The following is a 25,644-nucleotide window of genomic DNA, read 5'->3' on the forward strand; positions in this document are numbered from 1 at the left end:
CGATATATCGTCTAAAACTGTTGATTCAAACCCTGCAGGGAGGCGGGAGCTACTTGAGTCGATAGCTGGCTATCGTCGGGATGAGATTGCGCCTGGTGGATTGCGGGTGATAGCCGCTATCCATGACCGTCCTGATTATATAAAGAAGCGCCGAGCGAGGCACGTCTGCCATAGAACGACGCAGAAAGTCAAGATGGCTATCACGAGGGATTCATGCGGCCCCGCCGGTCTGCCGTCATAGCTGCCCCCAGCCGGAGCTACCCAAGGCACGCGCTGATAACGGGTTACTGCACATGCGCTGCTGCTGCTCTCCATGCCCGCCGCCCGCTGAGTGGCCGTGCAAGCGAGCCTCTGTCAGCGCCCAGTCGACTGCCCTACCGTGACTGTGCTGCCTTACGGGCACAGTCAGGGACAAATAAATTCACATAAGCCGAGTGGGCTGCCGTTTGCCTCTCCTGAAGACTTTCGCATTCACGTAGCCAAGGCGCGCAGTAGTCACAGGCCGCGCTCTCCACCCTCCTCCCGCCGCCAGTCGGCAGCTACGTCGCTTGTTCTTGCCCCTCGCCGAACAAGAAAATCTCTCGACCCCACCAACACCACTACCTCACCTCGACACCACCGCCGCGACCATGTCGTCCGGGAAGAATGAGCAGCCCAATGAGGCCGAGAAAAACATCGAGATCTGGAAGGTCAAGAAGCTAATCAAGCGTCTCGAAGCAGCCCGCGGAAATGGCACATCCATGATTTCCCTCATCATCCGTATGTGACACCTGACGACCTAGCAAAATGCCGCAGACTGACCATGTGCAGCGCCCAAGGATCAGGTTTCACGTGCCGCGAAGATGTTGGCTGAAGAATTCGTGAGTACCAGGACACCCTGCGCCGGCGCCGTCACTAATTTTCCAGGGTACCGCCTCCAACATCAAGTCGCGCGTCAACCGTCTCTCCGTCCTGTCGGCCATTACCTCGACCCAGCAGCGCCTCAAGCTCTACTCAAAGGTCCCGCCCAATGGTCTCGTTGTCTACTGCGGTGAAATTATCACCGCGGAAGGCAAGGAGCGCAAGATCAACATCGACTTCGAGCCCTTCAAGCCTATCAACACGTCGCTATACCTTTGCGACAACAAATTCCACACCGAGGCCCTGAGCGAACTGCTAGAGTCGGATCAGAAGTTTGGCTTCATCATCATGGACGGAAACGGTGCGCTCTTTGGCACTCTGTCTGGAAACACGCGTGAGATTGTCCACAAGTGAGTGCGACCAATACCTTTTAGCATACAGCTCACTAATCGGTGCAGGTTCTCCGTCGATCTCCCCAAGAAGCACGGCCGTGGTGGTCAATCCGCTCTGCGTTTCGCCCGTCTTCGTGAAGAGAAGCGCCACAACTACGTCCGCAAGGTCGCCGAACTGGCTGTACAGAACTTCATCACCGCCGACAAGGTCAACGTAGCCGGTATCATTCTCGCTGGTTCCGCCGACTTCAAGAACGACCTTAACCAATCCGATCTCTTCGATAACCGTCTGCAGTCCAAGGTCATCAAGGTCGTCGATGTGTCCTACGGAGGCGAGAACGGTTTCAACCAGGCCATCGAGTTGGCTGGCGAGACCCTCAGCAACGTCAAGTTCATTCAGGAGAAGAAGCTCATCAACGAGTACTTTGACCACATCTCCAAGGACTCCGGCAAGGTCTGCTACGGTATCGACGACACCCTGAAGGCTCTGGAGGCTGGTGCTGCTGAGACTCTGATTGTCTTTGAGAACCTGGAGATCACTCGCTGGGTTCTCAAGAGCTCTGCGGGCGCGGAAATTATCCTCCACACCACCAAGCAGCAAGAAGAGGACCGAAGCATATTCATGGACAAGGAAACCGGCCAAGAGATGGAAGTCATCGATCAAGGCTCTATGCTTGAGTGGCTCGCCGAAAAGTACCGCGACTTTGGTGCCAACTTGGAGTTTGTTTCCGACCGTTCTTCCGAGGGCAATCAGTTCGTCAAGGGCTTTGGTGGTATCGGCGCCATCCTCCGTTATGCGCTCAACTTTGAGCAACTGCAAGACTTCGACGAAGATGAAGATGAATTCTACGATGATTGACGGTTGTGCGCCCTCGCTGACTGCGAGGTAGCGTCCCCACTCGCTTCGAGTGACGGAACGTCCGCTACCTGCGCGAAAAGTCAAAAAGACGTGTCCGAGATCAGGGCCGGAGTAGTCGAAGCAACGACACTTCGCCTTTCCAGATTGTAAGATGGGAGTGCCTATGGAGGGTTTGCAATGTACGACTAGTATCCGTCCTCCAGCAACCATTGACTAATGTTTACAAGGTCGACCAGCACCATTCTTACCACGACCCGCTCTCGCTTGCATGGAGAGGCAGCAGCCTCATACAGGCTCGACCTCTTCAAACCTCGGTCTGAGAAGCTCTAACTTAGCTACAATAAGGACTAGAAAGCATAGGGATCCAGAAGGGTGGCTACCGTCAATTGTCGATTGCGAACCTCTTGAAAAGTAGTCCTTTACGGAAGAAGGACAGGCAGATTGCTCGCCCAATATGCGTCAGCTTGTCGCTCGCTCTACTCCAGCTGAATATAAAATTGATTTGAAAATGAGATTGAATGTTCGTAGTGATGCGCGTGACGTTCAGTGCTTTGTACATGGCCCCACCCTTTCGATCAATCTCAAGACGAACATTAGGGCGCAACACGCCCCATGGGGATGTCAAGTTAGTCTTTGCTTTTACTAGCGCCGATACCGGGTTCCGACGTCATTCCGAGATTTGGTGATTTATCTGTGTACATACGCAACGTCTCAGGAACCACGCACAAACATGGCAGATGAAAAGAGACCGATCGTGGCCTTCCTGGGTCCTGAGGGCAGCTATACACATCAGGTGAGTCAAATTATAAGAGTATGATAGCCATGATTGGGTTCCCCCACTCAAATCTAGCCATCAGCTTGAACAGACAATGTCACTGGTTCAGTCTTTCGTCACAACCACTTTTCCGTATATCCTTCTTTTCGTCACAAACAATAGATGACAAAAGTTCCCCTCTCTCCCCTATTAATATCAATCTTTCACCACCCATCCCCCACATCCCCATCCTAACACCACCCCCACAGGCCGCCCTCTCCGCCTTCCCCCCAACCTCACCAACAACCCCACCCGTAACCCTCACCCCCTCCATAACAATCGAAGACGTCTTCTCCGCCGTCCAATCCGGCACCGCATACCGCGGCGTCGTGCCCTTTGAAAACAGCTCAAACGGCAGCGTAGTCTTCACCCTCGACCTCTTCGCCGACCTAAATAACAAGTATCCCGATATTCTTGTTACGGGAGAGGCGTATGTAGCTGTTAAGCACTGTTTATTGGGGTATTCGAATGCTTCAAGTACTGGCGAAAGAGATGGAGATGGAAGAGATGGAGATGGAAGAGATGGAGATGGGAGGGATGGAAGAGATGGAACCGACTTCTCGCACATCAAGAAGCTGTATTCACACCCCCAGGCCTGGGGCCAGTGCAAGAACTTTCTGGCCAAGTACCTCAAGACGGCTGAGAGGCACGACGTGAGTTCCACGAGCAAAGCCGCGGAAATCGCGAGTCAAGATAAAACCGGCGAGTCCGCCGCCTTGTCTAGTGAAATCGCCGCAGAGCTCTTCGGACTGGACGTCCTTGCCAGGGAGATCAACGATAAAAAGGGGAATAGCACGAGATTCTTCGTCATACGCCAGAAAAACGATGATGCCATGCCATCTACAACCACACCCACACCCACACCCACAACTCCAACTCCACCGCCACCGCCATCACCCAGCTCTAACAACGCAAACACCTGGAAATCACTCATCACCTTCACCATCGAGCACTCCAATCCTGGTGCGCTGGCGAATTGTCTGACGGTGTTTTCACGTCATGGGATTAATCTGACGAGTATAAATACGAGGCCGAGTGGAGTGCGGAATTGGCATTATGTTTTCTTTGTCGAGTTCAAGGGGAGGAAGACGGATGGTGGTGGTGGGGAAGACGGGGATGGGGATGTGGATCAAGCGCTGGGAGAGCTGGATAAGGTGTGTAGGGGGTGGAGGTGGTTGGGGAGTTGGGAGAATAGGCTTGTGGATGAGGGGGAGACAGGGGGAGAGTGAGGCGGTGATGGTTCGGTGGATGGTGGCGGGGGGGAGGAATGAGGGGATCAGAAGGAGATGTTTTGTTTCCTTCAGGGTGGTTTCTAGGGATGGAGGATATCATTTAGATCACATTAACATCTCAACACTCTAAGATGCGTGGAATTGCTCTTTCGTAATCTCGTTCGTGAACTACTCACTACCCGCCAAGGCTATTACTCAGCGTACAGACGGTTTTTCCTTTTGAATCTCCCAGCACGATGCTGTTCGCCAATGCATCCTCGCAGCCACAACCAAGTGCGACAAACATCTACTTCGTCCGGTCAGGAATAGGTTCCTTGGGCGCCCTCCACTCCTTGACAAAAGGCAAGAAGTCAGGCTGACCCGGAATGTATTTCCTTAGCACCTCCGGAACGACGAAGCCTTCGGGTGTCTGGTAGTTCTCAAGGATACAGCAAAGAGTTCGCTCAGTCGCGCACACTGTTATACACAAATTAGTTTTCTGATTCCCTTCTCAAGCGAGAAGATGGGGTGCCGGGAGTAACTTACGAGTACCGTTGAGCGCGTGAACATACTCCTTCCTCGTAGCGTTCAACTTCTTAATCCCATGTCTAATCTCCAGCTCGCGCGTCTGGTAGTCGGTGCAGTTGGAAATGGAAACAAGCTCCTTGTACTCTCCACCACCCGTGACAGGGAACCAGGCTTCAAGATCGCGCTTCATCGAAGCAGCGTTGTTCAGCGCACCAGAGACGATGGCGACCACTTGGTAAGGCAGACCTAGGCTCTGGTAAAACTCCTCAGAGTTGGCCAACATCTCATCGAAAGCTTCCCATGACTTCTCGGGGTTTGTGAGGAGGAACTGCTCAACCTTTTCGAACTGGTGTATCCGGAAGATTCCCCATGCGTCTTTGCCGTGCGAACCAGCTTCTTTCCGGAAGTTTGTCGAGTATCCGGCGTACTTTATGGGCAGTTCCTTGTCGTGTAGCCACTCCTCGGAGTGAAGGGCGGAGATGGGTTGTTCTGAGGTGGCGATGAGGTACTTGTCGGTCTCTGGCTTGTCCTTGCTCTCGGTGACCTTGTAGAGTTCCTCGTCGAAATCGGAGAGTTGTGCGGTCTTGGCCATCTGGTCGCGCAGCATGAAGAAGGGCGGTTGGTTGGGTGTGAAGCCTTTGCTGAACTGGGGAATGATCATGTCAGTATAGCGTTCTGTAGAACTCGGTGCTTTGCGCGCTTACCAGGAACTCAAGGCCGTAGTTGATGAGCGCTTGGTTGAGGAAGACACCGTATCCAGTCAAGCAGTATCCTCTGTGACCAACGATCTTGGTGCCTCTCTCCGGGTCGTAACCGTTCAACCGCGCAAGTACACCGTGATGTGGGATGCCATCTGCCTTGAACTCTGCTTTCCGGTCCGCAGGAGCCCATGTCTTCTGAACCGCATTGTTGTCCTCGCTATCGCTAACTGGAACGTCCTTGTACACGTAGTTTCCGACCGTCTTCGTCTTTGTGAGCAGCTTGGCCAGTTTCTCCGCAGCTTCAGCCTCCTTCTCCTTCTTCTCGGCCTCCAACTTCTTCTTCTCCTCGAGCAGCTCGGAGGCATCTTCCTTGGCCTTCTTCTTGGCGCCAATGTTCTTCTGGACCGCGTTTATCTTGGAGCCGAATTGGGTGGCATCGTATTGTGTGCGACGGTGGTCTGTAGCCAGTGTAAGTTCTAGTGACCTTCCCGACAAGACTTTTGGAGTCGCTCTTGCCTTCAAAGTCTGCGATGATCTCGTCGACAATCTCGACGGGCGCGCATCGCTTCTTCTGGGACTCGCGGATTTTCTGGTCACAGTATTAGCATGACAACAACATTCAATGTCGCGCGAGAACGAGTCGGGGAATACATACGTCGGGCTCGCCGCCGCGCTCCTTGATGAAGTCGTTTCTGTATAGACGCGAATGTCAGCCCATATCTCTTCATACCCCCAACGCAACCTCCAATCTCGCCCTCTCCATGCCTACTCCCGCAATTCCAGCCCCTCCAAGCCCGACTTCAGCGCGTGCGCATCCAAGCAGCCCCCACTTTCTCTTCGCGCAAAAAAAAGAGCCAACGTACATATCGAGCATCCTTTCCGTCTCTCAGCTTGCGTATCACAAGCAGAATTTCGTCGTGTGTGGTGTGAGTAGACTCGTATCGAGAGATGTACAAAACGCGGGACTCATCAGTGTCCCGCACCTTACTCAAACAGCGACAGGGATTAGATTGAGCGACCCGCACTAGAGCGGATCAGGACGAGTCTGGTCAGAACGCTTGGCGTTTTCCTCTTCCGCTGGGATACCACGGGGATTGAAAGTGCTGCACTCGTTGGCGGGATGCGAAACTGCTTTATTGGGAAGGTAGAAATGAATGACGTATGCACCGGTGATGTGACAACATTTGTGCATTTCAAAGATGGATTATATCTCCCAAGCCCAGGTTTACAGGAAAGCATCGGAGGCAAAACACATCTTGCAGAGCATCAAAGCTCAAACTGCCGAATCGAGTAGGCTGGACAGAAGTGCCGTTGAAAGCAGTAGCTTTTCCGTCAAAGCTTCGAGCTTCCTAATACTGTAAGGTCTGTGGGTAGAAATGGTGGGTGGTGGTCGGTGCATCGCAAGCCTGTCGAGTCGAAATGCAGGGCCCGGCGTGACCTTCAGAACTCCACGCGAACATTCATGTACACAACTTTAAGCTGACATGAACGTATACCGTCTATTGTTGAAAGTAACGTAAAGTGATACGTAGTACTACAGCCGTGAAACATCGTCATTGACAAACAGCTTGAACCCCAGAATACCAGATAATAACGCCTATTACACCGCCGCTCACACCATTACGCCATTACACACTATTGCCTTCCATGAGGATAGTGAAAACCCAGAACGCGTAAAAGAATCATCGCGACAAGTCAGCCGCCGTCTATGCCATCTACAACAACCAAACAAAAGTATACCTCCTCTTACTTCTTCTTGAGCGCGTTCGTGAGATGGTCAAACGGGTGCTTGAGGAGGTGCGCACTGTTCCGCCGCTTCTTCTCCTTGTCCTCGCGCTCCTTCTGGAGGGCCGGGTATTTGTCCACGCCGACTGGTACACGCGCTCATGTCAGTCAAGAATCTTGGAATTACATGACTGTACATTTGCTGCCGCCAGCGGGCTCACCAGGGTTCTGGGACCGCTCCACCTCCGCAATCATAAGCTCAAAGGCCTTTTGTACGTTCTCGTTGTAGCGCGCGCTGGCTTCGGTGTGGGCACATTTGAACTCGGCGGCGAGGGCTTTGCCGTCTTCAGGCGTGACTTGGCGTTGTTCGGGACGCAGGTCAGACTTATTGCCCACGATGACGAGGGGAACCCATTCGACGGCCTAGTGTGAGGGGTGGTTAGGCAGTGGCGCGGAGCGTGTCACATGTCAGACTCACAAGGTGGTTCAGGATCTTATCGCGAATGATGCGCGCCATCTCAAAGCTCTGCTTGTTGGCAACCGAGTAGACAATCATGTAGCCATGAATGCCGATAAAGTGCTTGGAGTTGAGAATGCTGTATTCATCCTGGAAGGCGGTACCCGAGTCAGCGGGTGCTCAGTAACAGCTTGAGGTGCACGGCATGGCATGCTCAGCAGAGACGCGCGTGAAGCATCGCAGGTGGGGCGTCGACCTGGGCTGAGCTTCGCGACGCGGGGGAAAAGAAAACCTCATGTACCTGGCCAGCCGTATCGATGATCTCAGTCGCATAGTCCTGGTTCTTGTACTTGATCATCTTGCTGAAAGTATTCTCGATGGTCGGGTAGTAGCTGTCGACAAAGTGCCCGTCGACGAATTGCACCGTCAGACTCGACTTGCCTGTGCACCCTCGCGTCAGTATGCTGTTTGTTGGTACTTGCATGTGAAGCCTGCGCGAGCTTCGGGCAACCACGTACCGACGGCTCTGCTGCCGACAATGGCCACCTTTCTCTGCTTGGGAGGGGGCGCCATCTTGCTGCTGGGTTTGGGAAGAGGTCGTGAGGAAGCTGAACGACTCGCCAGGTTTGAGGTTTGGCTGTCTCAGTCCACCGCTGCGATGTAGCTGCCTAGGTTGCGTTTGGTGCTTCGGACCTGCCAATTGCCTGTAGGAGCTAGCTTCCAGCCCGGAATGACGCCGTCTAGCTGCAGGTGATGGGTGCGTGTGGCACGAACAAGCTGGTTCACTGGCCCGAGCGCTGTAGCTACTGTCGTGAGGATGTATGGTTCGAGGCAAACTTCGGCGAGCGTCGTGCCAGAGTTGTAGGTGAAGAGCAGCCGTCGCTCACGAAAAAAAGTCCCCGACCGGGTGCTGATGCCGTCATGTCTGCCGGCTCCCATCTCGATATAGCAGCAACGACTCGCGGCCGCATATGAAAGTTGGGCAACCATGATATATCGCTTTGGGTTTGGCACCGAGCAGCTGGTATTGGGTTCCGCAGTTCTGGCCATCCAAGCCGAACAGTGCACCCCGTAGCCGACGAATCCAGAGCTTCTCGAAGCATTCATTTACGTATTGCCAATCGTCTCGAGCCTAGCGCAAACCTGTCCAGCACACTACCTGCAGATACTCCATTCACTTACAACCACTCAGCGCCACAAGAACCTCCGAAATGTCAGAAACTATTGCTGCCCTTCCCGATGCCCCGAGCATACAACTTAGCCGAAATGATGTCGGGCGTTCTTGACTCAAGGCGAAACCATCACATGCAAGTCGTTGCAAAAGTGAAAAAAGTTGCTCGCCCGGATATCACACGCCCGCTGCATGGAAGTTCTGTAGAAGGCATCTCGCAAATTGCCCCGACGGCAGAGCCACTCCACATGCCGGCTGTTGCGTCACTTGAGCCGGCCTTCTGGGTCGGGTGCAGCCTTACGGACGGGTACGTGCGAGGTTACAAGCCTTCATTTAGCCTCTACTGCCTACGCGATGGGAATACGAGCGGATAGCGGCGACGAATAGACGACATGTCGCTCAATCAGTATAAGCTTGCAGGTTTCTCATATAACTGCTACGGGTCATTTGCTAGCCTGAAGAGCCTCGCTGCACGACCGTTACTATTCACATCTCTGTCCAAGATGCTGGGGTATCGAAATCTTTATATACAATACAAGCGATCCCTTCCCAGCAATGACCGCATACGCGTAATTCGGGGTATCATGCCATAGCCATTAAAGGCCTAACCAATAAGAACCTACCTGTCAAGAGGGAAACGACTTGCTGCCCAATGGTAAACAACCCGAGAGATAATCAAGTAAAGGCAAAGTGCGTCTGATCAGTAATAAATCAATGCCCAGGCGGGATACCGGAGTCAAGCCTCTGCATCTCTGCACCATCAAGTGCTCGCATTCTGTAACCGTTCCACGACAAGCATGAGGCGCGCCGTATAGGACTGCAAAGCCTCTTGACCCTCTGTTCCCTCAAGATTTCCTGCCTTCTGGTCAACGTGTTGGTGCACACGGACAAATTCCTTGATGCTGTCGACAAGGGTGTCAAGTCGCTTGTTCGGTAGCAGCGTGCGGACCTTTGCCCTTATCTGGTCGTTGAGACTCAGATTACCAAGGAGCACGGCAAGATATCCAATGGCTACACCAGAATGCGATTCTTCCACAGAAGCAGCCTAAAGCAGGGTTAGCATTGCTGAAAGCATGACTGCTGAACGCGTACGTACCTGTGAAGCACGCTTTGAACCCTCCAGGAAGATGGCGACCAGAGCGTCAATCTGATCAGCGACGTTAAGCCTCATCTCGTCGCTCAGCTCCGCAAGATTGATGGCAGCACCCAAGCTCAAGATGAGACTATCCAAAACCTCTGTCCGCTTTTCCGTTGCTAGCCCCGTACTGATCGACTCAAACTTTCCAACGATGGAATGCGTCAACGGCTGCACAAAAGCCATTGCTGAGAACGGCTGGCAAGCCTTTGGCTTGTTATTCGTCAGGTTCATGCATAGCCTGACAGCGAGCATAGTTGATGCAGCGCTGTCGGGCTGGAAGAACCGAGGCATAAAGCCCGCAATACGCTGAAGCACACCCGTCGGCCAGGAGGCTTGGATCTGCCTCGTGGCAGAGATTGACTCGAGTATGGAAAGTACTGTTTCCAGGCATATTTTGTCCGCGCTTCCCTCCTTGCCCGATTGCAACCGATCATTCGATTTCGAAGCCATCTCAACGAGCTGGGAGATCATCGTTTGATCAAGTAGCTTATCAGCATTGCCAGCCTTCCGCATACCAATGATGAGCAACTCGATAGCTTTCAGCGCGACAAGCTGGGGGGATATCTTCTGTACTACGCTGGATGACCAGATAGAGCTTTGCTGGACTAGGGTGCGAAACGTGAATACCGATTCCTTAGCAATCTTAGACATGTTCGACTTGCGATCTTTGGCGATCTCCTTGATATCCGCATCATTGCTGGCTAGCTCGATCAAGTGAGCGAAACTGCCGGTCTCCTGTAACTCGTCTAGGACAGAGTGGGTAGGGTTGGTACGGAGGATAAATACTGTGGCGACGGCAGCGACAAAGTCGAAGATAATCTCGCGACCGCCAGCGATGTTCTGGAAGAACTGATGGGCCAGAGCCGAGTCGACAAGCTGATGACAGAACGTCTCATCGGCCATCTTGGTGCACAGATCAATCATTGCGCTACGCCTCATACTCTTACTGTTGGTAACGGATATGTCTCCGATCATCATTTCGATCTCATATCCGATGATCATGTTACGCCCCCGTGTCTTGAGCTCGTGAATTTGTTGAGCCTGTGCTTGACTGTTCTGCTCGGGGTCATCCTCGGATACAGATCTGGTATCCATCTGGGACTGAGACCCAAAGCCATCGTCTAGATCCATCGAGATCAGTAGGTCATCCTCTGGATTGTCTTCCTTTAGGTACGACCGCGCCATTGCGTAAGTGAGCTTTGGACGCATGCCGAAACCAGACGTTGTCTGCGATGTTTGTGAGTCCACATTCGCTTGCTTGTCCACATTCGCTTGCTTGTCCACATCCATGTCGTCAGAGGACGCCGTTGAAGCTTGCTCTTTTCCGACTTCTCGTACAGATCTTCTTGCAGACGAGGGATGTTTTGAGCTTGCTTCAGACTCTTCTCCACCATCGCTGCTGCTGTCTTCTTCGTCATCGTCCGAGCTGGTCTCGGTTGGTTTAAGAGTGTCAATGAGTCTGCTCTTACGGGCCTTGGCACTGTGAGTGACATCAGACTTTGATCTTGCCAGGTTACCGATAAGTGATCTCGGTTTGCGATCCGTCAGCTGTAAGTTCGCCAGGCTTGGCATTGGTGTAGCAGAGGACGATGAATCGCTTAGCAAGCCGCTGAAGAGATCCCTCTGTCGCGGTGTCACGGAGCCAGGTACGACAGGTCTGGATTTCCGAACAGGGGTGGTCAACGGATCTGGTATGTCATACATAGTCTCGTCTTCAATCTCAGGCACGTCTGGGATTTTCTTGACAGGAGATGGCCTGGGGACCTGGCGATTCGGTATCATGCCGCTTAGAGTAGCGGGAGAGGACTGGCCCTTGGTCATCTTTCGCGGTGCCATGACAGGTACGGTACGTTGCCTCGTCCTTGTCGGTTTGTTGAGTGCCAGCGCTGGCGGTTGCGTTTTCCGTGTTGCGCCTGCGACGGGCTGCAACAGTGATGCATGCCCCGGTGAAGCACTTTCTTCGTTCTTCTGAACCTTCCGGCTCCGCTGATGCGCCGTCTGTTCAGTCGTCTGTTGTACCACTGGCGTAGCCACTGTGGCAGTCGACGACATGGACCCTTTGCGCTTTCGCTTGTTCGATGCATTCGACTCGTCCGACTCGGTAGTGTCCTTGTGAGACTCTTCCGATGTTGTCTTGGACTTCCCGGGAGGCTCTTTATGTGCTGTCTGCGGAGCTTGACGTGAGATCTTTTTGACAGTTGGCGGAGCCTCTTCGTCCGACATCGGTATGTCGAACACAGCGAGGTCATCGGTCGGTTTGGCAAGAGCTTTTCCTGCCGTCTTTTTCGCAGGTAGTGCCGAGGTTATCTTCGCATTCTTCTGAGCCTTGGTAGCTGTCGGCGCAGCGGCCGTCGTCTCGGAAGACGCCTTTGCCTTGGCCACCGGCCTCTGTGATGACTTCGGATCCCTTGCCGCCTGTTTCTGTGCTTCCACGGGCTGAGGCGTCTTCCCGCGTAGTGTCCGAGGTGCGATCGTATCCGAGGATGGCGGTGGCGGTGCCTGTACGGGCTTTGCAACTTGCGCGGGCGTCGGCAGCGTCTTCTTTACGGTGGCAGTATTCGCATCGTCAGGCTTGCGCAATGGCTGTGAAGCTTTCGCTGGCTTCTTGGATGCCACCACGGCCTCCCCTCTAGAAGAAGTTGAGGTTTCCAAGCCTGCTTCAGGTGCCCGACGCTTCGCTACGATCTTCTTCGTGGGCTTCGGACGCGACAGGAAGTCGTCGTCGGAGGGCACATCGAAGACGTCGACATCGGCGTTCCTTGCGCGCGCATTCTCCAGACCCGTGCTGGCCTTCAATGTGTCTCCGGCCTTCTTCAGCGAGCCGTTCAAGGCTGCGGGATGTTTCCGCGGTCGGTCTGGGGATGGCGGCGCATCATCGTTGGAATCAGGAAGGGGCGGCGGCAGGGTGGAGCGACGCGCGGATTTGCCGTAGACTTTCTTGCGACGGTCGCCGGACGTGAAATTGGCGAACATGGTCGTGGCCATGTCGGTGCGTAGGCGTGTTGTGGTGACGCTCCCAAAGTTGGCTCAGACGCGCATCTCGCAGCAGGCGGGTGGCACCAGGGACCGTGGATGGCTTGTCTCGGCAACCGCTCTCATTCAGCTTGATAGCGTCGGCCCACGCGTTCGCTCACCGCAAACCTATTCTCTCATTGTCGCGACTTCATCACAGTCACGGTGAAATGCTCAAAGCGGCTGTTTGCATGGTGGCTGGTGATCCAAGCAGGGTCCCGAACGACAGGCACGCTAAACAGCGGGGCATGGGTTGCTCCTTCCCAAACAGAGTGAAGGACTTCGCCGACGGTCACGAGCCTAGACTGTTAGCCCACCTACGCTCCAGCTCCTCTTTCCTGCCTCTTATCTGGACATCGTATCCATTGATAAAAGTCTGCTCTATCGTTTGGTCTTGCTCTCACCTCCATCTCATTCTTACCACCCCACAATATCAAATTGTTTTCCAACAGCACAAGCTCTACTCACACATTCACGCGCCGGTAAGCTCATTTTAGACTATGACTACGTTTACATATTCCCAAATGCTCCTGCTAGGATGCTGTATCTTGGCTCTGAAACATCTCCATACTACCAGATTCCTGTTGCATGACCTTGACTGACCATCCTCAGCCTCTCCCTAACCATGTCTTCCGACTCGCATCCGCCTTCCCAATCCCTGGGCCCCGAATACCGTCCCTCAAATCTGAAACCAACAGCTACCGTCTCAACTCCCCTCAAGCAGGCCAATGTCCACATCCTACCTCAATCCCCTCAGCTGATAGCATTGCTCACGTAAGAGCCCCGTGAACCATGACCAACACCATGGTCGGGCACCATTACCTAAACTAACAACCTCAAAGCATGATACGTGATCGCAATACCGGCCGCGCAGATTTCATCTTCTACAGCAACCGCATAATCCGTTTGCTTGTCGAAGAAGGTCTCAACCACCTGCCAACAGAGTCCCAGGAGATCACCACCCCAGTAGGTCGCACCTACTCCGGTGTCAAGTTCGAGGGCAAGATCTGTGGTGTCTCGATTATGCGTGCGGGAGAGTCCATGGAGCAGGGTTTGAGGGACTGCTGTAGGAGCGTACGCATAGGAAAGATCTTGATTCAGCGGGACGAGGAGACTAGTAAGCCGAAATTGTACTACGACAAGTTGCCTGAGGACATTGCCGACAGATGGGTCTTGTTGCTGGATCCTATGCTGGCTACTGGTAAGTACACAAGGCGTGTTTGCGTAAGCACTGCTGATGGAGATAGGTGGTTCGGCACTCATGGCGATCGATGTGCTCAAGTCGCGGGGCGTGCCAGAGGAGCACATTCTCTTCCTCAACCTCATTGCCAGCCCAGAAGGCGCACAAAACCTTGCGGATAAGTTCCCCAAGGTGAGAGTGGTCACTGCCTTTGTTGATGCGGGTCTGGACGAGAAGAAGTATGTTTACTCCCATCTCCTAACCGCTCCATACTAATATGACGTGTAGCTACATCGTCCCTGGACTGGGTGACTTTGGCGACCGTTTCTACACCATGTAAAGAAATCAACAGCATCTCCGGTTCATCGATAGCATTTGCTGGGCGCAGGGCGGCTTAGGTTTAGTTGGGCATGTAGTAGCATGGTTTCGTTCAAAGAAAACCACATGAGTATAGGCGTACCAGGGTCATTGATGTACACGCTTGATTACTGTGTACACTTCTACAGGCTGCGCTCAGCTAACCGTGAACACACTCAGCCTGACGCTGACGACGATAATGAAACGCCACCGTGAATCTGCGGACCCTTTTTGGTATCCTAAACGCCGTGCAAGCCATGATCCGCTCCCCATATTCCCATGTATTATACAAGGCCTGAAGCCTTCACGCCTGGTCGCTCTCGCGCGATGGCCCCCGGGCAACTCAGTCCGCGTACTCGCCCTCGGCGTCAGGCTCGTCGTGTTCGATGAAGCCGCCGTCGCCGTCGTCGTCTTCTTGGTTGTGCGCCGTCGGCATCCTGCCCATGCGATTTGTACTCCGCGCCGTCTCGACGCTGCCCTTGGCTGCCTCCTTCGCGACGGCGTCACACGCATCGATCCAGTCGGCGTACACGTCGACGGGCGCACTTAGGTAGTTGATGTTGGTCTGGAAGGTCTGGCCGCAGACTTTACATTGCAGGTTGCCGACACCCGACTTCTTCTCGATGGAGACGCTGACGGACTTTTCGTGGTTGCAGAAGAGACATTGGAAGGTGGTCGGGAGTTTCTCCTTCTACAGGGGTGTTAGTTGGCGGGGCATCAGGAGGATAGGGTAGAGCCTGCCTTCTTGGGGCCTTGAGGCTTGCTGGAGGATTTGCGCTTGCCCTGTCATTGCTGTTAGTTTGCGCCTGCGATACCGTGAAGCCGGGAGGAACGCACCATTTTTCGCGTTGGTCAGAGTCGCCAGATGGGGAAGGTGTGTGTACACGTAATTATTAAGTAGCAATTGTGGTGGGGATATCCAGAGCCGTGTTTGGTGCTTGTCGCGCCGGTGTCGTGTGCAGTGACGCGAAATCGCGAGTTTGGCTTGAATGCGTCTCGAGTCTCGCGTGGTTCCGACCGCCAAGATCCCTGTCGCTCCCTTGCAGCTGCCGCATACGTCGATAGCCGATAAGCGCCCCCGCTCCTATCAGCGCTCGCCGCGACCATCATGCACGTGTGTAGTCAGCTGTTCGCTGCTGCCACCGCCGGCGAGCTCCTAATATCTGACCACGTTGATCCTCCTCTTCCCTCTTTCTCCTCCTTCTCTGGATTCTTCTGGTCCCCTTTGACGTTTGTTCAAAGTTGTGTTTGTGACTCTGTCCGCTCCCCACTTCTACATCATCTTGCGTGTTCGTCCTACCACCGGAGCTCACCGGTCTTTGTTTCACGACTCGATACCAACGCAGCAATCGCGATTGCTATTTATCTTTTAAGATCAGAGATCCTGTACTACTTTGTATGAGATTTACCATTACCAAACATGTCTACTGAAAGCACCACCAGCGATGCTGTCCTCAAGGAGATTCTCGATGGGCTCAAGGCGCTGCGCTCGGAGAACTCCGTACTGGCAGCTTCAGTCGACAAGATCAACGGCCGTGTGAACATGCTGGCAGGCATCAAGCAAATCAAGGACGAGGCAGCAAGTGAAGCTGCCAATGGCAAGCTGGACGGCGAGAAGGCGAAGGAAGTTGAGCCAGAGAAGTCCGTAGAAGCTGTTAGCGAGCAGTATGAGCAGCCACCTTCAAATGCTGATGCCCAACCACGTCGCACGAGTGTATCCAAGATTTCAAAGATCATCTTGACTTCGTATCCCGGCCAAGCCGGTGTCGACCCGTTGCCAATGCAATGGGGTGCCAAGGACCCTGCTGTTCGTGGCCCTGTCGTTGTGTCAAGACATGCGAACACTATCCGAAGACGCAACGGTACGTACATCTAAACGACTATACATTTAGTTTCTAACATCTTGTAGCTATTGGTGCTCATGGTGGCTCATACTCCATCTACAATGCTCTGGCCGTTGCCAGCAAGAACCTCGACATCACACACAAGCCAGACTTCACCAACACTGAGCCTGCCGCAAAGATTGGTCCTTTCCCGCAATGGAGCGACCCAAAGAAGATCGTGGCCATGGACCCATACGGCCATCTCGCACCCTGGCTGTACAAGGAAACGATGGACAAGGATGATGTTGAGATCAGACCTACCATTGCCATCACCAGAGCACACATGAAAGTGCCAGAACTTGAGGAGAGTGTAAGGAAAGGCAGGCTCGTTCCCGATGGCAAGATTTGTGTCAACGAGACTGGTGAGGTTGCGGTCACCAAGGTCGCAGTCGAGCCTGTATGGTACTTGCCTGGTGTTGCTGAGCGTTTCAACATTGGTAAGTGAGTCGAAATGTATTTCTGACTACATCCACTAACGCATTTGAAAGACGAGGGAACTTTACGCCGGACATTGTTCGAAGAAACTGGTGGTTCTTACCCAGAGCTCATCACCCGTCACGACATCAAGCTCTTCCTCCCTCCTATTGGCGGTCTAACTGTCTACATCTTCGGTGACCCAGCAAAGATGTCCGACCCCAGTGCGAAGCTCGCCCTCCGTATCCACGACGAATGCAACGGAAGTGACGTATTCGGATCTGACATCTGCACATGCCGTCCCTACCTCACTTTCGGTATCGAAGAAGCAGTCAAAGAGGCCCAGAAGGGTGGCAGCGGTGTTGTCATCTACTTCCGCAAGGAAGGCCGTGCTCTGGGTGAGGTCACGAAATACCTCGTCTACAACGCCAGAAAGCGAGGCGAAGACCGTGCCAGCGAGTACTTCAAGCGCACCGAGAACATTGCCGGTGTCAAGGACATGCGCTTCCAGGCTCTAATGCCAGATATCCTGCACTGGCTGGGTATCACCAAGATTGACAGAATGCTCAGCATGTCCAACATGAAGCACGATGCTATTGTCGATCAAGGCATTCCGATCCATGAGCGTGTACCCATTCCCGACGATATGATCCCGGCGGATAGTCGTGTCGAGATTGATGCTAAGATTCAAGCTGGCTACTGTATGTTCTTACTCCCTCTGATGCTCTGGGCAATTACTAACAGGATGTCGCAGTCACAACTGGCCATGTTATGTCGATGGACGAGTTGGCAAACGTAAAGGGTCGTGGTTGGGACGACGTCGACGTAAGTGCAACTGGTGACTCCTCATGAACCCATGCTGACCTCAATCTAGCATTGAAGAACTCGGATGACATGAACGAGGTGACATGTTGTAGGAGTAAGCTACCATTAGCGGTACAGAGCGAATTGCCTATCTCGACATGTGATGATAGTACATAGAAAGAACTGCACTGTCAAAACACAACACATCATGCCACTTCAAACTACTTCACTTTCGATCGTGCTTACACATTTACTGTATCATCTCTATATGATGATCGATGCGATACTTCTACCACCATCTTCACGTGCAGATAGCAACAGCCAAGCCACCGTCCAATCCAACAACACCACCCCCCAACCAATCGCTTACCATCAAGTCCCCTCAACACACGTATCCACAGTCCACACGCCTCCCTCCGCATACCGCGTTCCCATCGCCAAAACACCCACCGGCTACCATACACACCCCCCACCACGCAAACCCACCTCATAATTCCAGTCATACTCGCATAACACACGTGAAAGAAAACGCCCCAAGCCCTGTCACTTCATGCATACATGTGTACCGCCACTAAACCGCAACAGCACAAAACCTCCCGCTTGACTTCCTCCCATCTACTATGATCGCTGTCCCTATACCAGCATACCCGGTCCCCTATGCCCCTCATCGCCCCTGTCACTGTGTTTTCCCTTTCACCCTGGTACACCCGCGCGTCGCCTTACCCGCACCTACCGCGCATGACCTGGCCTGACAGCTGCAGATGCGCCGTTTCGTTTGGAGATAACGATCTACCGGTGTGTTGCACGTGTTAGGCAGGCGAGAAATGTGGGAATCAAGGGTCTAGAATGCGGATTGTTATGTGGGTGTTGTGGTGGAAGTGTGCACGTGTTGGGATTTGGTGTGTTAGCGGAAGTGGGGGGGATGAGACGGACGGGCTGTTGGTGTGAACGGAGCAAAGGACACCGATTGATTGCCGGGAGCGGCCCGCTTATTGGGTTGACCGCTGGTGTTGGTACACGTTGATTTTTTTTCTTTGCTTGCTGTTTTGGTGCCTTTTCTGCTTACCGCTTCTTTGTGCGTGCGTGGTTGTGGGTGGTTGGGAACTGCGTACGACTCCACTCAGATGTGTTTCAGATTTTGGGACATCGTGATCTAGTGTGGTGGTTCTTTTCGCTTTCGCCGTTGTTCGGTGAGGTAGAGTACGGGGTGGATCAAAAAGAATGTGTTTTTATTTGTTCGCACGTAGAGGGTCAGATGTAAGCTTTAGTTGGCTGATTATCGGTAGAGTTGCAGAGTGGAGTGCAGTGTGGTTACGATAGTGGCGGTAAACTCGTCATACTGTCGGCGACCGTTTCTGCGTTGCCGCAGTGACAGGCGCTTTCCAACTCGCTTGCTCAAGAACGAGACGCAGCATAAGACTCGGTATGGTGTTGAGCGGGTATGTATGTTAGTTTTCGGACAGGATCGGCGGCGAGATCTGCCGTAGGAGCGTGTCTGGATTTGCGGAGAATTTACTTGGGGCAGAGGCGTCTGAGCTGAGGGTGTCTTGAGTGAGGGGTATGTTGAGGAGGGCCTCAGCACCGTCACGAAACACCAACGCATCAAAGCTGCCTTTGGTGTTATGGCTAGCCGCTGGGGCATGCGAACTTTGGGTCCCAGTGCTGGATGTCTCCGGTCCGAAAAGAGTACATGGGAATGTATCGTCGATGAGGATGCGGAATTGCAAACTTGCTGGTCAACGGCCGCGGCTATGACGGCGTGGAGGGGTTCCCGCTTCCCGGGTCTAGCATGCACGTCGGTATGGCTAACCACATTGTATGTACACAATGACGGACTGGGCAGCACGGCATGATGCTAGATAGCTTTCGGCTCTTGCATCAGCCTCTCGAGATGAACGAGCGAAACTTTGGCCTGCCTATCGGATGACCCGTAGATATAGAAGAAGGGCCGTAATCGTGTTTCCAAAGACAGTTTACATGGTCCTTTACCAATATTTTGTTGAACCTTCAGGATCAGGCGCCCAGCTGAGAATGCGGCGTTGAGAGCAGGACTGTCAAATCGGAGCGTTGCCCGCTCTTTACGGAAGGCATGGCAACATGTGAGAGCAGCTGACGCGGAGGTGGAGCGAGGCGAGGTAATCATCGTTCCAGAACAAGTCAACCCAAGCATCGCCGGATAGAGATACGGGTTATAGTGTTCGCCTGGTTGCAGAGTTACGAGATGGAGGGGCGGATGTGTTCCTATCCAGGGATGTATCCCACCAAACCCTGAAGGCATCTCACAATGTCCCGAGAAGATCTCGGGGCGCTCGTAGTTACTACCTCTAACAACAGCTCTTGCATTTCTGGACTGCCTTATTAGTAATTCCAGAAAGAACAATCGGCTTTTGGTCATCGCAAGCGGTGATTGATGACCTGCATCGTAGCAGTCTCTAAGCGATAGAATGCCGAGTACGTGGCTTCCCCTCAACTGCCATGCCACGGAAAGACACTACCGACGTGACATGCGAAATCGAAACACGCGATCGGTAGTTATGAAAGGCTATGTAATAGCGACCGGTGTCGAAAGTGTTGGTCTTCTCGCGTGTCTTTATGCTCCAACCGGATCGCACGAAAGTAGGGGAAGGATGCCCTTGCAAGTACGACGTTCTCGACTTTCGATGACAAGGGATGTCATCCGCATTGCATGACACGGCAGAAATAGAAACCCTCAGCTGAGACAATGTCGTCACCGACAAAGTGGCCGATATGAATGAGGCTCATTGCAGTCCGGTACCTGTCTCGTTGCACAAACCGCACGGCGGTCTGCAGCGACGTCTGGACTCGATAACAGATTAGGCTGTGGATAAGCATACGTGTGCCCCTCTCGAACGTTCCTGATACACAACAAGGAAGGCTCGCCGGGAACTGGGCGGAGAACAGGGCAGCGCTGGCTGTGTCATCACCGCGCAGCCATGACGGATGTTCATTGGGAGTGCGGCTTGCATCCGCCGATGCCATGGTTTGAGGATGCGACGGCGCCGCTATGGCTGTGCACCCGCTCTTCCGGCGAGGCCTGGGATCGAGGAGCGCGATGCCAATCAGGAACGGCCGACGCGAATGACCTGCCACACCGCAAGCGCAGTTAAGGCGAAATCGACCTTTCCGATTTGGCTCGCGAGGTACGCTGCCATTGTCGACTAGATCGCGACAAAGTGTTTCATGATTGTCATCCGCATCGTCGGCGGTGGCCAACTCACACCTGCAGCAGCTCGCAGCAGACTACCAGACTAGAGAAATGGAGGTGAGGTGGTCTTGTGTGCATCAGGGGCGAGTCAGGGCGAGTCAAAGCGTGACAGCACACCTCCCTTGCAAGCAGACTAATTCAGAACGTCCACGTTTTCTGGCGGTACCCACTTCGGCATGCATAACTAGCCCGAAAGGCCAGCGATGTCGAGTGGGGAGCTCCGGGCTGCTGATGCACCTGGCGTCGACCAGGGTGCCTGGAACGAGCAGAGGCGTCACTATACATACATGCATTCGGTAGTATGGGGTGAATAGCGTCTAGGCGATTTGGACGCCATTATACATACTACCCGTTCCCGCCCTCCGTCATTCTCCAATTCCATACCGCAGTAATTCTCCGACTTTAACACTCGCTCTCTGTCGATCGACGCACATCTTCGCCATGTCTAGCCATCCACGATACTACTTCTCGCTGCCTACTGAGGCGCCTGCACGATCTCGCTCAGCAAGCCGGCGGCCACCTCTAACACCATCAACCGTTTCTTCGCCATGCCTCACCACGCTTGTGCCTGTAACCTCTCGACGGGACTCTGGAACATCAACATCCGGTAGCCCGACCAAGGCCTCCATCCTCCTGGCCAAGGTTGCTTCATCGCCTACTACACCTCGAGGCGAGACGCCACCTGGAAGCCCGATGCTCACTCCACGATCGAGGTTGCAGTCGGAACCGGCCTACACTTCTGAGAGGCCTTCCATGTCAAGAACCGAGAGTGACCGCTACGTCCGCCAATACAGGCAGCAGGGTAAGCACTGAGCATGTTAGATTGAAGCAGCTCCATACTGACATTCTTCCAGACGGCTACATTAGCTTTCCTGACTTTGAGAAGTTCTGCCAGAACCAGAACCCATATGGTCAGCAAGACCGATCTGACGTCAAGACATGATTGGACATGCATCAGTCTTTGATGTCATGATCAAGGACGTTTCTATCAACAACACCCGCCATACCACCGCTACACCTACCAGACTCACGTTCTCTTCTATGAGCAACTGTACAGCAATCTGTATCGAGTCGCCGCAAGCTGATAGTCTCCAATCTGGAAACTGCGCTGTTGGAAGGCATACATCTGGCCATCGTCTCTATTGTCACGGGGAACGGTAATGGGTATGGGTCGGACCAACGGATCTACGTCACGACAATGATATGTCGAGATGTAAAGAGGAGGAAGGAAATTGTTACAGGATGTATATCCATATTCTTCGCGATGCTGGACGCAGTAACTCGTCTGCGATGATGATCGCATTGATGACGTTGGCTGACGGTGGCTGGAGAAGACGCGAAGATGTAACTGGAATTTGGATGGGGGTGCTAGCGTGTGCGATGGGTAATTACCTAGGTAGTCTGTCCGCCACAGCTGAACTGCGAAGATAGGACCGCAGCAATGTAACATATGTACATTACTTGGCAGCGCAAATTGTTAGTGTGTGAACAAAGTGATGCAGGTGATGTTGGTTTCGCAGACGTACCAAGGTAGAGACGCGAGGCTGGAGTTGCGTGGTCATGGACTCGCTTCAACACCATCTTTTACCCAACTATTGCGACGACCATATCATATCATGCGCACCTCGCAGTTGCCGCGCCTTCCTGCTGTTATACAGCTATTATGGTGCAGCAAAGGCAGGTATCGCATGCGCCACAGATGGCGACTCGAGAGATCTCAAAGTGCAGCATCACCGCTGCTATGTTGCCCGCAATGCATCCGAACGCGATCAGCATACCCTCCTTCTGTATCCATTCACTGCTGATCTTCCCGTGATGTGCACTGGAGTGCTGTTGCTGCTGAGCGCCGCACTCGATTTTGGGCTTGGCACACGTGATGCGCGGCGCTACTGGGCTCGCTTAAGCGATTTCGAACACCACCAATTTGCGAGTTCTCAGTCTCCGACATCGACAGCGACAACCACCCTTCCACGACCGACAACAAGACTCGCAATCATGGCTGTCGGCAAGAACAAGCGTCTTTCAAAGGGAAAGAAGGGTCTCAAGAAGAAGACCGACACCTTCGCGAAGAAGGACTGGTACAACATCAAGGCGCCAGGAACTTTCGCCGTCCGAGAGTAAGAATTCCCGCTGCTCCACACGGGGACTCTATGCTTACTCTTCGCTCTCTGCAGTGTCGGAAAGACCCTCGTCAACCGCACCACCGGTCTCAAGAACGCCAACGACGCTCTGAAGGGCCGGATATTCGAGGTCTCGCTCGCCGATCTCCAGAAGGATGAGGACCACGCTTTCCGCAAGGTCAAGCTCCGCGTCGACGAGGTCCAGGGCAAGAACTGCCTGACCAACTTCCACGGTCTCGACTTCACCTCCGACAAGCTCCGCTCCCTCGTCCGCAAGTGGCAAACCCTCATCGAGGCCAACGTCGTTGTCAAGACCACCGACGACTACCTCCTCCGCCTCTTCTGCATCGCCTTCACCAAGCGCCGACCGAACCAGGTCAAGAAGACCACATACGCCCAGTCGTCCCAGATCAGGGCCATCCGCAAGAAGATGGTTGAGATCATGGCCCGCGACGCCAGCTCGTGCACCCTCGCCCAGCTCACCCAGAAGCTCATCCCCGAGGTCATCGGTCGCGAGATCGAGAAGGCCACCCAGGGCATCTACCCCCTCCAGAACGTATGTGGTTGCATGGACAATGGAGGATGACAGGCTAACATGGCACAGGTCCACGTCCGAAAGGTCAAGCTCCTCAAGGCGCCCAAGTTCGACCTTGGTGCCCTCCTCGGTCTCCACGGCGAGTCAAGCCAGGACGACTCTGGCCAGAAGGTTGAGCGCGAGTTCAAGGAGACCGTCCTTGAAGAGGTATAAGGTCTTGTTGGATAGGCAAGGGGTTCTTGGGTCTTTTCAACTTACCGCGGCATGATATCGGCATTCCAAAGGTGTTTGTGTTTACAATGAAAGATAAACATGCCCTTGATGCGATCCCGCGGCAGTGATGGCGTGCATGGGGTACGATCCGCATCTGGTGTTAACAGGTCATGCGGGAAAAGTATCATGGAAATGACATTGATGAGTTCCAATTCAGTACTGCAATGATGTGACTGGGCATTGTTGTGATGAAATAATGTCAGGCGAGATTGTCGAGGATAGAGGGGATCTTATGACGATCGTGTTCATGTCGATGGTGCGTGCGCTGTTGCCCTCTTGGAATTGCGTATTGCTAGGCAAGGGCCGTCGTGAAGGTAGCGAGTCCAAGTGAACATACGTTGTGAGTAGTACAAGCATGTCGCAGTACGTCGATTAGTGCGATTGTAAGGTTAGAAAGGGGTGTAGATTTCTAAGGTTTAGAAAGAGCGACCCAGAAGTGACTTTCGCACAACAACAGCCTGTGCCCAACGCTTTCGTTTGAGTACACGATCGAAACCCTGCTGTTGGCATAAGCAAAAAGGAAGGTAGATTCAAGTGAGCATGTTCATGCGCAATGCAAGTGTATTGGTATAGGACAGTGGTGTTGTCGGGGTGCAGAGGTATCTGGAAAGAGCGACGTAGAAGGGGCTTTCGCGCGACCATAATCTGCACACACTTAACTTTTGTACAAGTATACGATCGCAACCCTGCTGTCGGCATAAGTAAAAAGAGATGTAGCTTCAAGTGAGCGTGTTCACGCGCAATGCGGGTGGGTGGTGTTGTGGGAAGAGCATACGCCTAGGTCTGGAAAGATGCGGCTATCTATCACACGCTGTGTACGCACACACTTTTCCGCGCTTTTACAGCGACTTCTACGCGCTCTTTGCATGCATTCTAGCCCAGAAAAAAAATCTTTTTGGCAAAAAGAAGAAGTTGCCTTCCGCCAGAATTGAACTGACGACCTCGTCATCACGTGATGTCCCTTTCGGGACTAGCTCGATCCAAGTCGGATCTAGCGTTACTAGTGACGCGCTCTACCACTGAGCTAGGAAGGCTGCGAGCATCTTGTGCTAATTGATGAAGGATAGTGAAACTAAATAGTATATAGCGGTGCATAAATGCAAGGGCTGATTACAGCGGTTCGCAATCGATCAGAATGATCACATCTGTGTGGGGTGGGGCCTCACACGTCACACGGAATAAGCGAGGTCGGACGACCATTCGCCGGCGAACGTCCCTGCACTTCCGACCACCATGCACAACAGCATCCGACTAACCCTCCCTCCGATGTACCCCCTAACCATCTCACAACCCCCATTCCATAAACTTCGATCTGCAACCCAAACTCTGATAAACAGTGTCACGCCGAAGCGGACCTTTCCGAACCTCAATCCTGCGGTGTGCGAGCATGCCAATGCCAATGCGACAATCAATACGAATGACCTACACACGACGCAAAATCGAAGCGTCTCGACTTCCAAAGCCGCGCTGATCGTTATGAGATGATGTGGCCTTGCGCAGTCTTGTATTTCGCGTAGTTCGCGCGGAAGCGGGTAAGAGGACAAGTTTGTGGTTGCTGATTCAGGTTTCGACGTTGGTTCAACCGTAGAAATGTGCCTTCACCGCTACTTTGACGAGAGGTGGGGAGACGTCAGCCAGCGTTACTTCGCGACAGCGAACGCGTGCAGGTACGGGAGTATGGGCATCGGGATCGATCGTGGGTAGCTGGGTGTGGTTAGGGAGGGTGGAGAGTTTGGGGAGGGATGTGGAGTAGTGGGTGGAGATGTTGGGTTGGGCTGGGGTGAGAGTGTCAGACTAGGTGGATTGCATAGGCGCTGCATGGGTGGGATAGAGTGGTTCTCATCGTCGATGGTGATCGTGGTTTGTGGTTGCTACCTGGATGCTTGCCTGCTTACTTGTCGGCTCTGACTGTACGCACTTCACGGTCCGATACATGTCGTTGTTGTCTGACCGGCCCGTGCCACGGTCAATACTCACGGGCATATACTATCGCGGCTCCGCAAA

At 53.4% G+C, this 25,644-nt stretch overlaps 9 protein-coding genes and 1 non-coding gene across 10 annotated transcripts; 5 read left to right on the plus strand and 5 right to left on the minus strand.

Moving 5' to 3' along the window:
* Positions 1-629: 629 nt before the first annotated feature.
* On the plus strand, positions 630-2,091 carry SU2 (Eukaryotic peptide chain release factor subunit 1; the record flags this gene model as incomplete). Its single annotated transcript, XM_049336282.1, has 4 exons — positions 630-759; positions 811-860; positions 907-1,250; positions 1,299-2,091. 4 exons carry the CDS (start codon positions 630-632, stop codon positions 2,089-2,091), a joined length of 1,317 nt encoding a protein of 438 aa, XP_049184606.1.
* Positions 2,092-2,960: 869 nt separating this feature from the next.
* Positions 2,961-4,134, plus strand: J4E83_009395 (uncharacterized protein; the record flags this gene model as incomplete). Its single annotated transcript, XM_049336283.1, has 2 exons — positions 2,961-2,969; positions 3,115-4,134. 2 exons carry the CDS (start codon positions 2,961-2,963, stop codon positions 4,132-4,134), a joined length of 1,029 nt encoding a protein of 342 aa, XP_049184607.1.
* Positions 4,135-4,423: 289 nt separating this feature from the next.
* Positions 4,424-6,108, minus strand: J4E83_009396 (uncharacterized protein; the record flags this gene model as incomplete). The annotated part of the gene is made up of 6 exons (XM_049336284.1): positions 4,424-4,593; positions 4,663-5,290; positions 5,349-5,803; positions 5,862-5,934; positions 6,001-6,037; positions 6,083-6,108. The coding sequence occupies 6 exons, from the start codon at positions 6,106-6,108 to the stop codon at positions 4,424-4,426; spliced, it is 1,389 nt and encodes a 462-aa protein (XP_049184608.1).
* A 983-nt stretch (positions 6,109-7,091) lies between these two features.
* RHB1 (GTP-binding protein) lies at positions 7,092-8,100 on the minus strand (the record flags this gene model as incomplete). The annotated part of the gene is made up of 5 exons (XM_049336285.1): positions 7,092-7,216; positions 7,268-7,493; positions 7,549-7,677; positions 7,829-7,968; positions 8,046-8,100. The coding sequence occupies 5 exons, from the start codon at positions 8,098-8,100 to the stop codon at positions 7,092-7,094; spliced, it is 675 nt and encodes a 224-aa protein (XP_049184609.1).
* Positions 8,101-9,458: 1,358 nt separating this feature from the next.
* On the minus strand, positions 9,459-12,821 carry J4E83_009398 (uncharacterized protein; the record flags this gene model as incomplete). The annotated part of the gene is made up of 2 exons (XM_049336286.1): positions 9,459-9,743; positions 9,795-12,821. 2 exons carry the CDS (start codon positions 12,819-12,821, stop codon positions 9,459-9,461), a joined length of 3,312 nt encoding a protein of 1,103 aa, XP_049184610.1.
* An 870-nt stretch (positions 12,822-13,691) lies between these two features.
* Positions 13,692-14,368, plus strand: FUR1 (Uracil phosphoribosyltransferase, synthesizes UMP from uracil; the record flags this gene model as incomplete). The annotated part of the gene is made up of 3 exons (XM_049336287.1): positions 13,692-14,049; positions 14,096-14,267; positions 14,317-14,368. The coding sequence occupies 3 exons, from the start codon at positions 13,692-13,694 to the stop codon at positions 14,366-14,368; spliced, it is 582 nt and encodes a 193-aa protein (XP_049184611.1).
* Positions 14,369-14,728: 360 nt separating this feature from the next.
* On the minus strand, positions 14,729-15,225 carry J4E83_009400 (uncharacterized protein; the record flags this gene model as incomplete). Its single annotated transcript, XM_049336288.1, has 3 exons — positions 14,729-15,076; positions 15,127-15,168; positions 15,223-15,225. 3 exons carry the CDS (start codon positions 15,223-15,225, stop codon positions 14,729-14,731), a joined length of 393 nt encoding a protein of 130 aa, XP_049184612.1.
* A 580-nt stretch (positions 15,226-15,805) lies between these two features.
* On the plus strand, positions 15,806-17,562 carry URC1 (putative GTP cyclohydrolase; the record flags this gene model as incomplete). Its single annotated transcript, XM_049336289.1, has 5 exons — positions 15,806-16,247; positions 16,295-16,705; positions 16,757-17,383; positions 17,437-17,507; positions 17,557-17,562. 5 exons carry the CDS (start codon positions 15,806-15,808, stop codon positions 17,560-17,562), a joined length of 1,557 nt encoding a protein of 518 aa, XP_049184613.1.
* A 5,145-nt stretch (positions 17,563-22,707) lies between these two features.
* On the plus strand, positions 22,708-23,580 carry RPS1 (ribosomal 40S subunit protein S1B; the record flags this gene model as incomplete). Its single annotated transcript, XM_049336290.1, has 3 exons — positions 22,708-22,829; positions 22,887-23,388; positions 23,437-23,580. 3 exons carry the CDS (start codon positions 22,708-22,710, stop codon positions 23,578-23,580), a joined length of 768 nt encoding a protein of 255 aa, XP_049184614.1.
* Positions 23,581-24,553: 973 nt separating this feature from the next.
* On the minus strand, positions 24,554-24,674 carry J4E83_009403. Its single transcript has one exon. It is a non-coding gene; the product is annotated as a tRNA-Thr (tRNA).
* Between the last annotated feature and the right edge of the window lie 970 nt (positions 24,675-25,644).

The sequence above is a fragment of the Alternaria metachromatica genome (genome assembly GCF_023757995.1).
Source record: "Alternaria metachromatica strain BMP 0045 chromosome Unknown scaffold_32, whole genome shotgun sequence".
NCBI lineage: Eukaryota > Fungi > Ascomycota > Dothideomycetes > Pleosporales > Pleosporaceae > Alternaria > Alternaria metachromatica.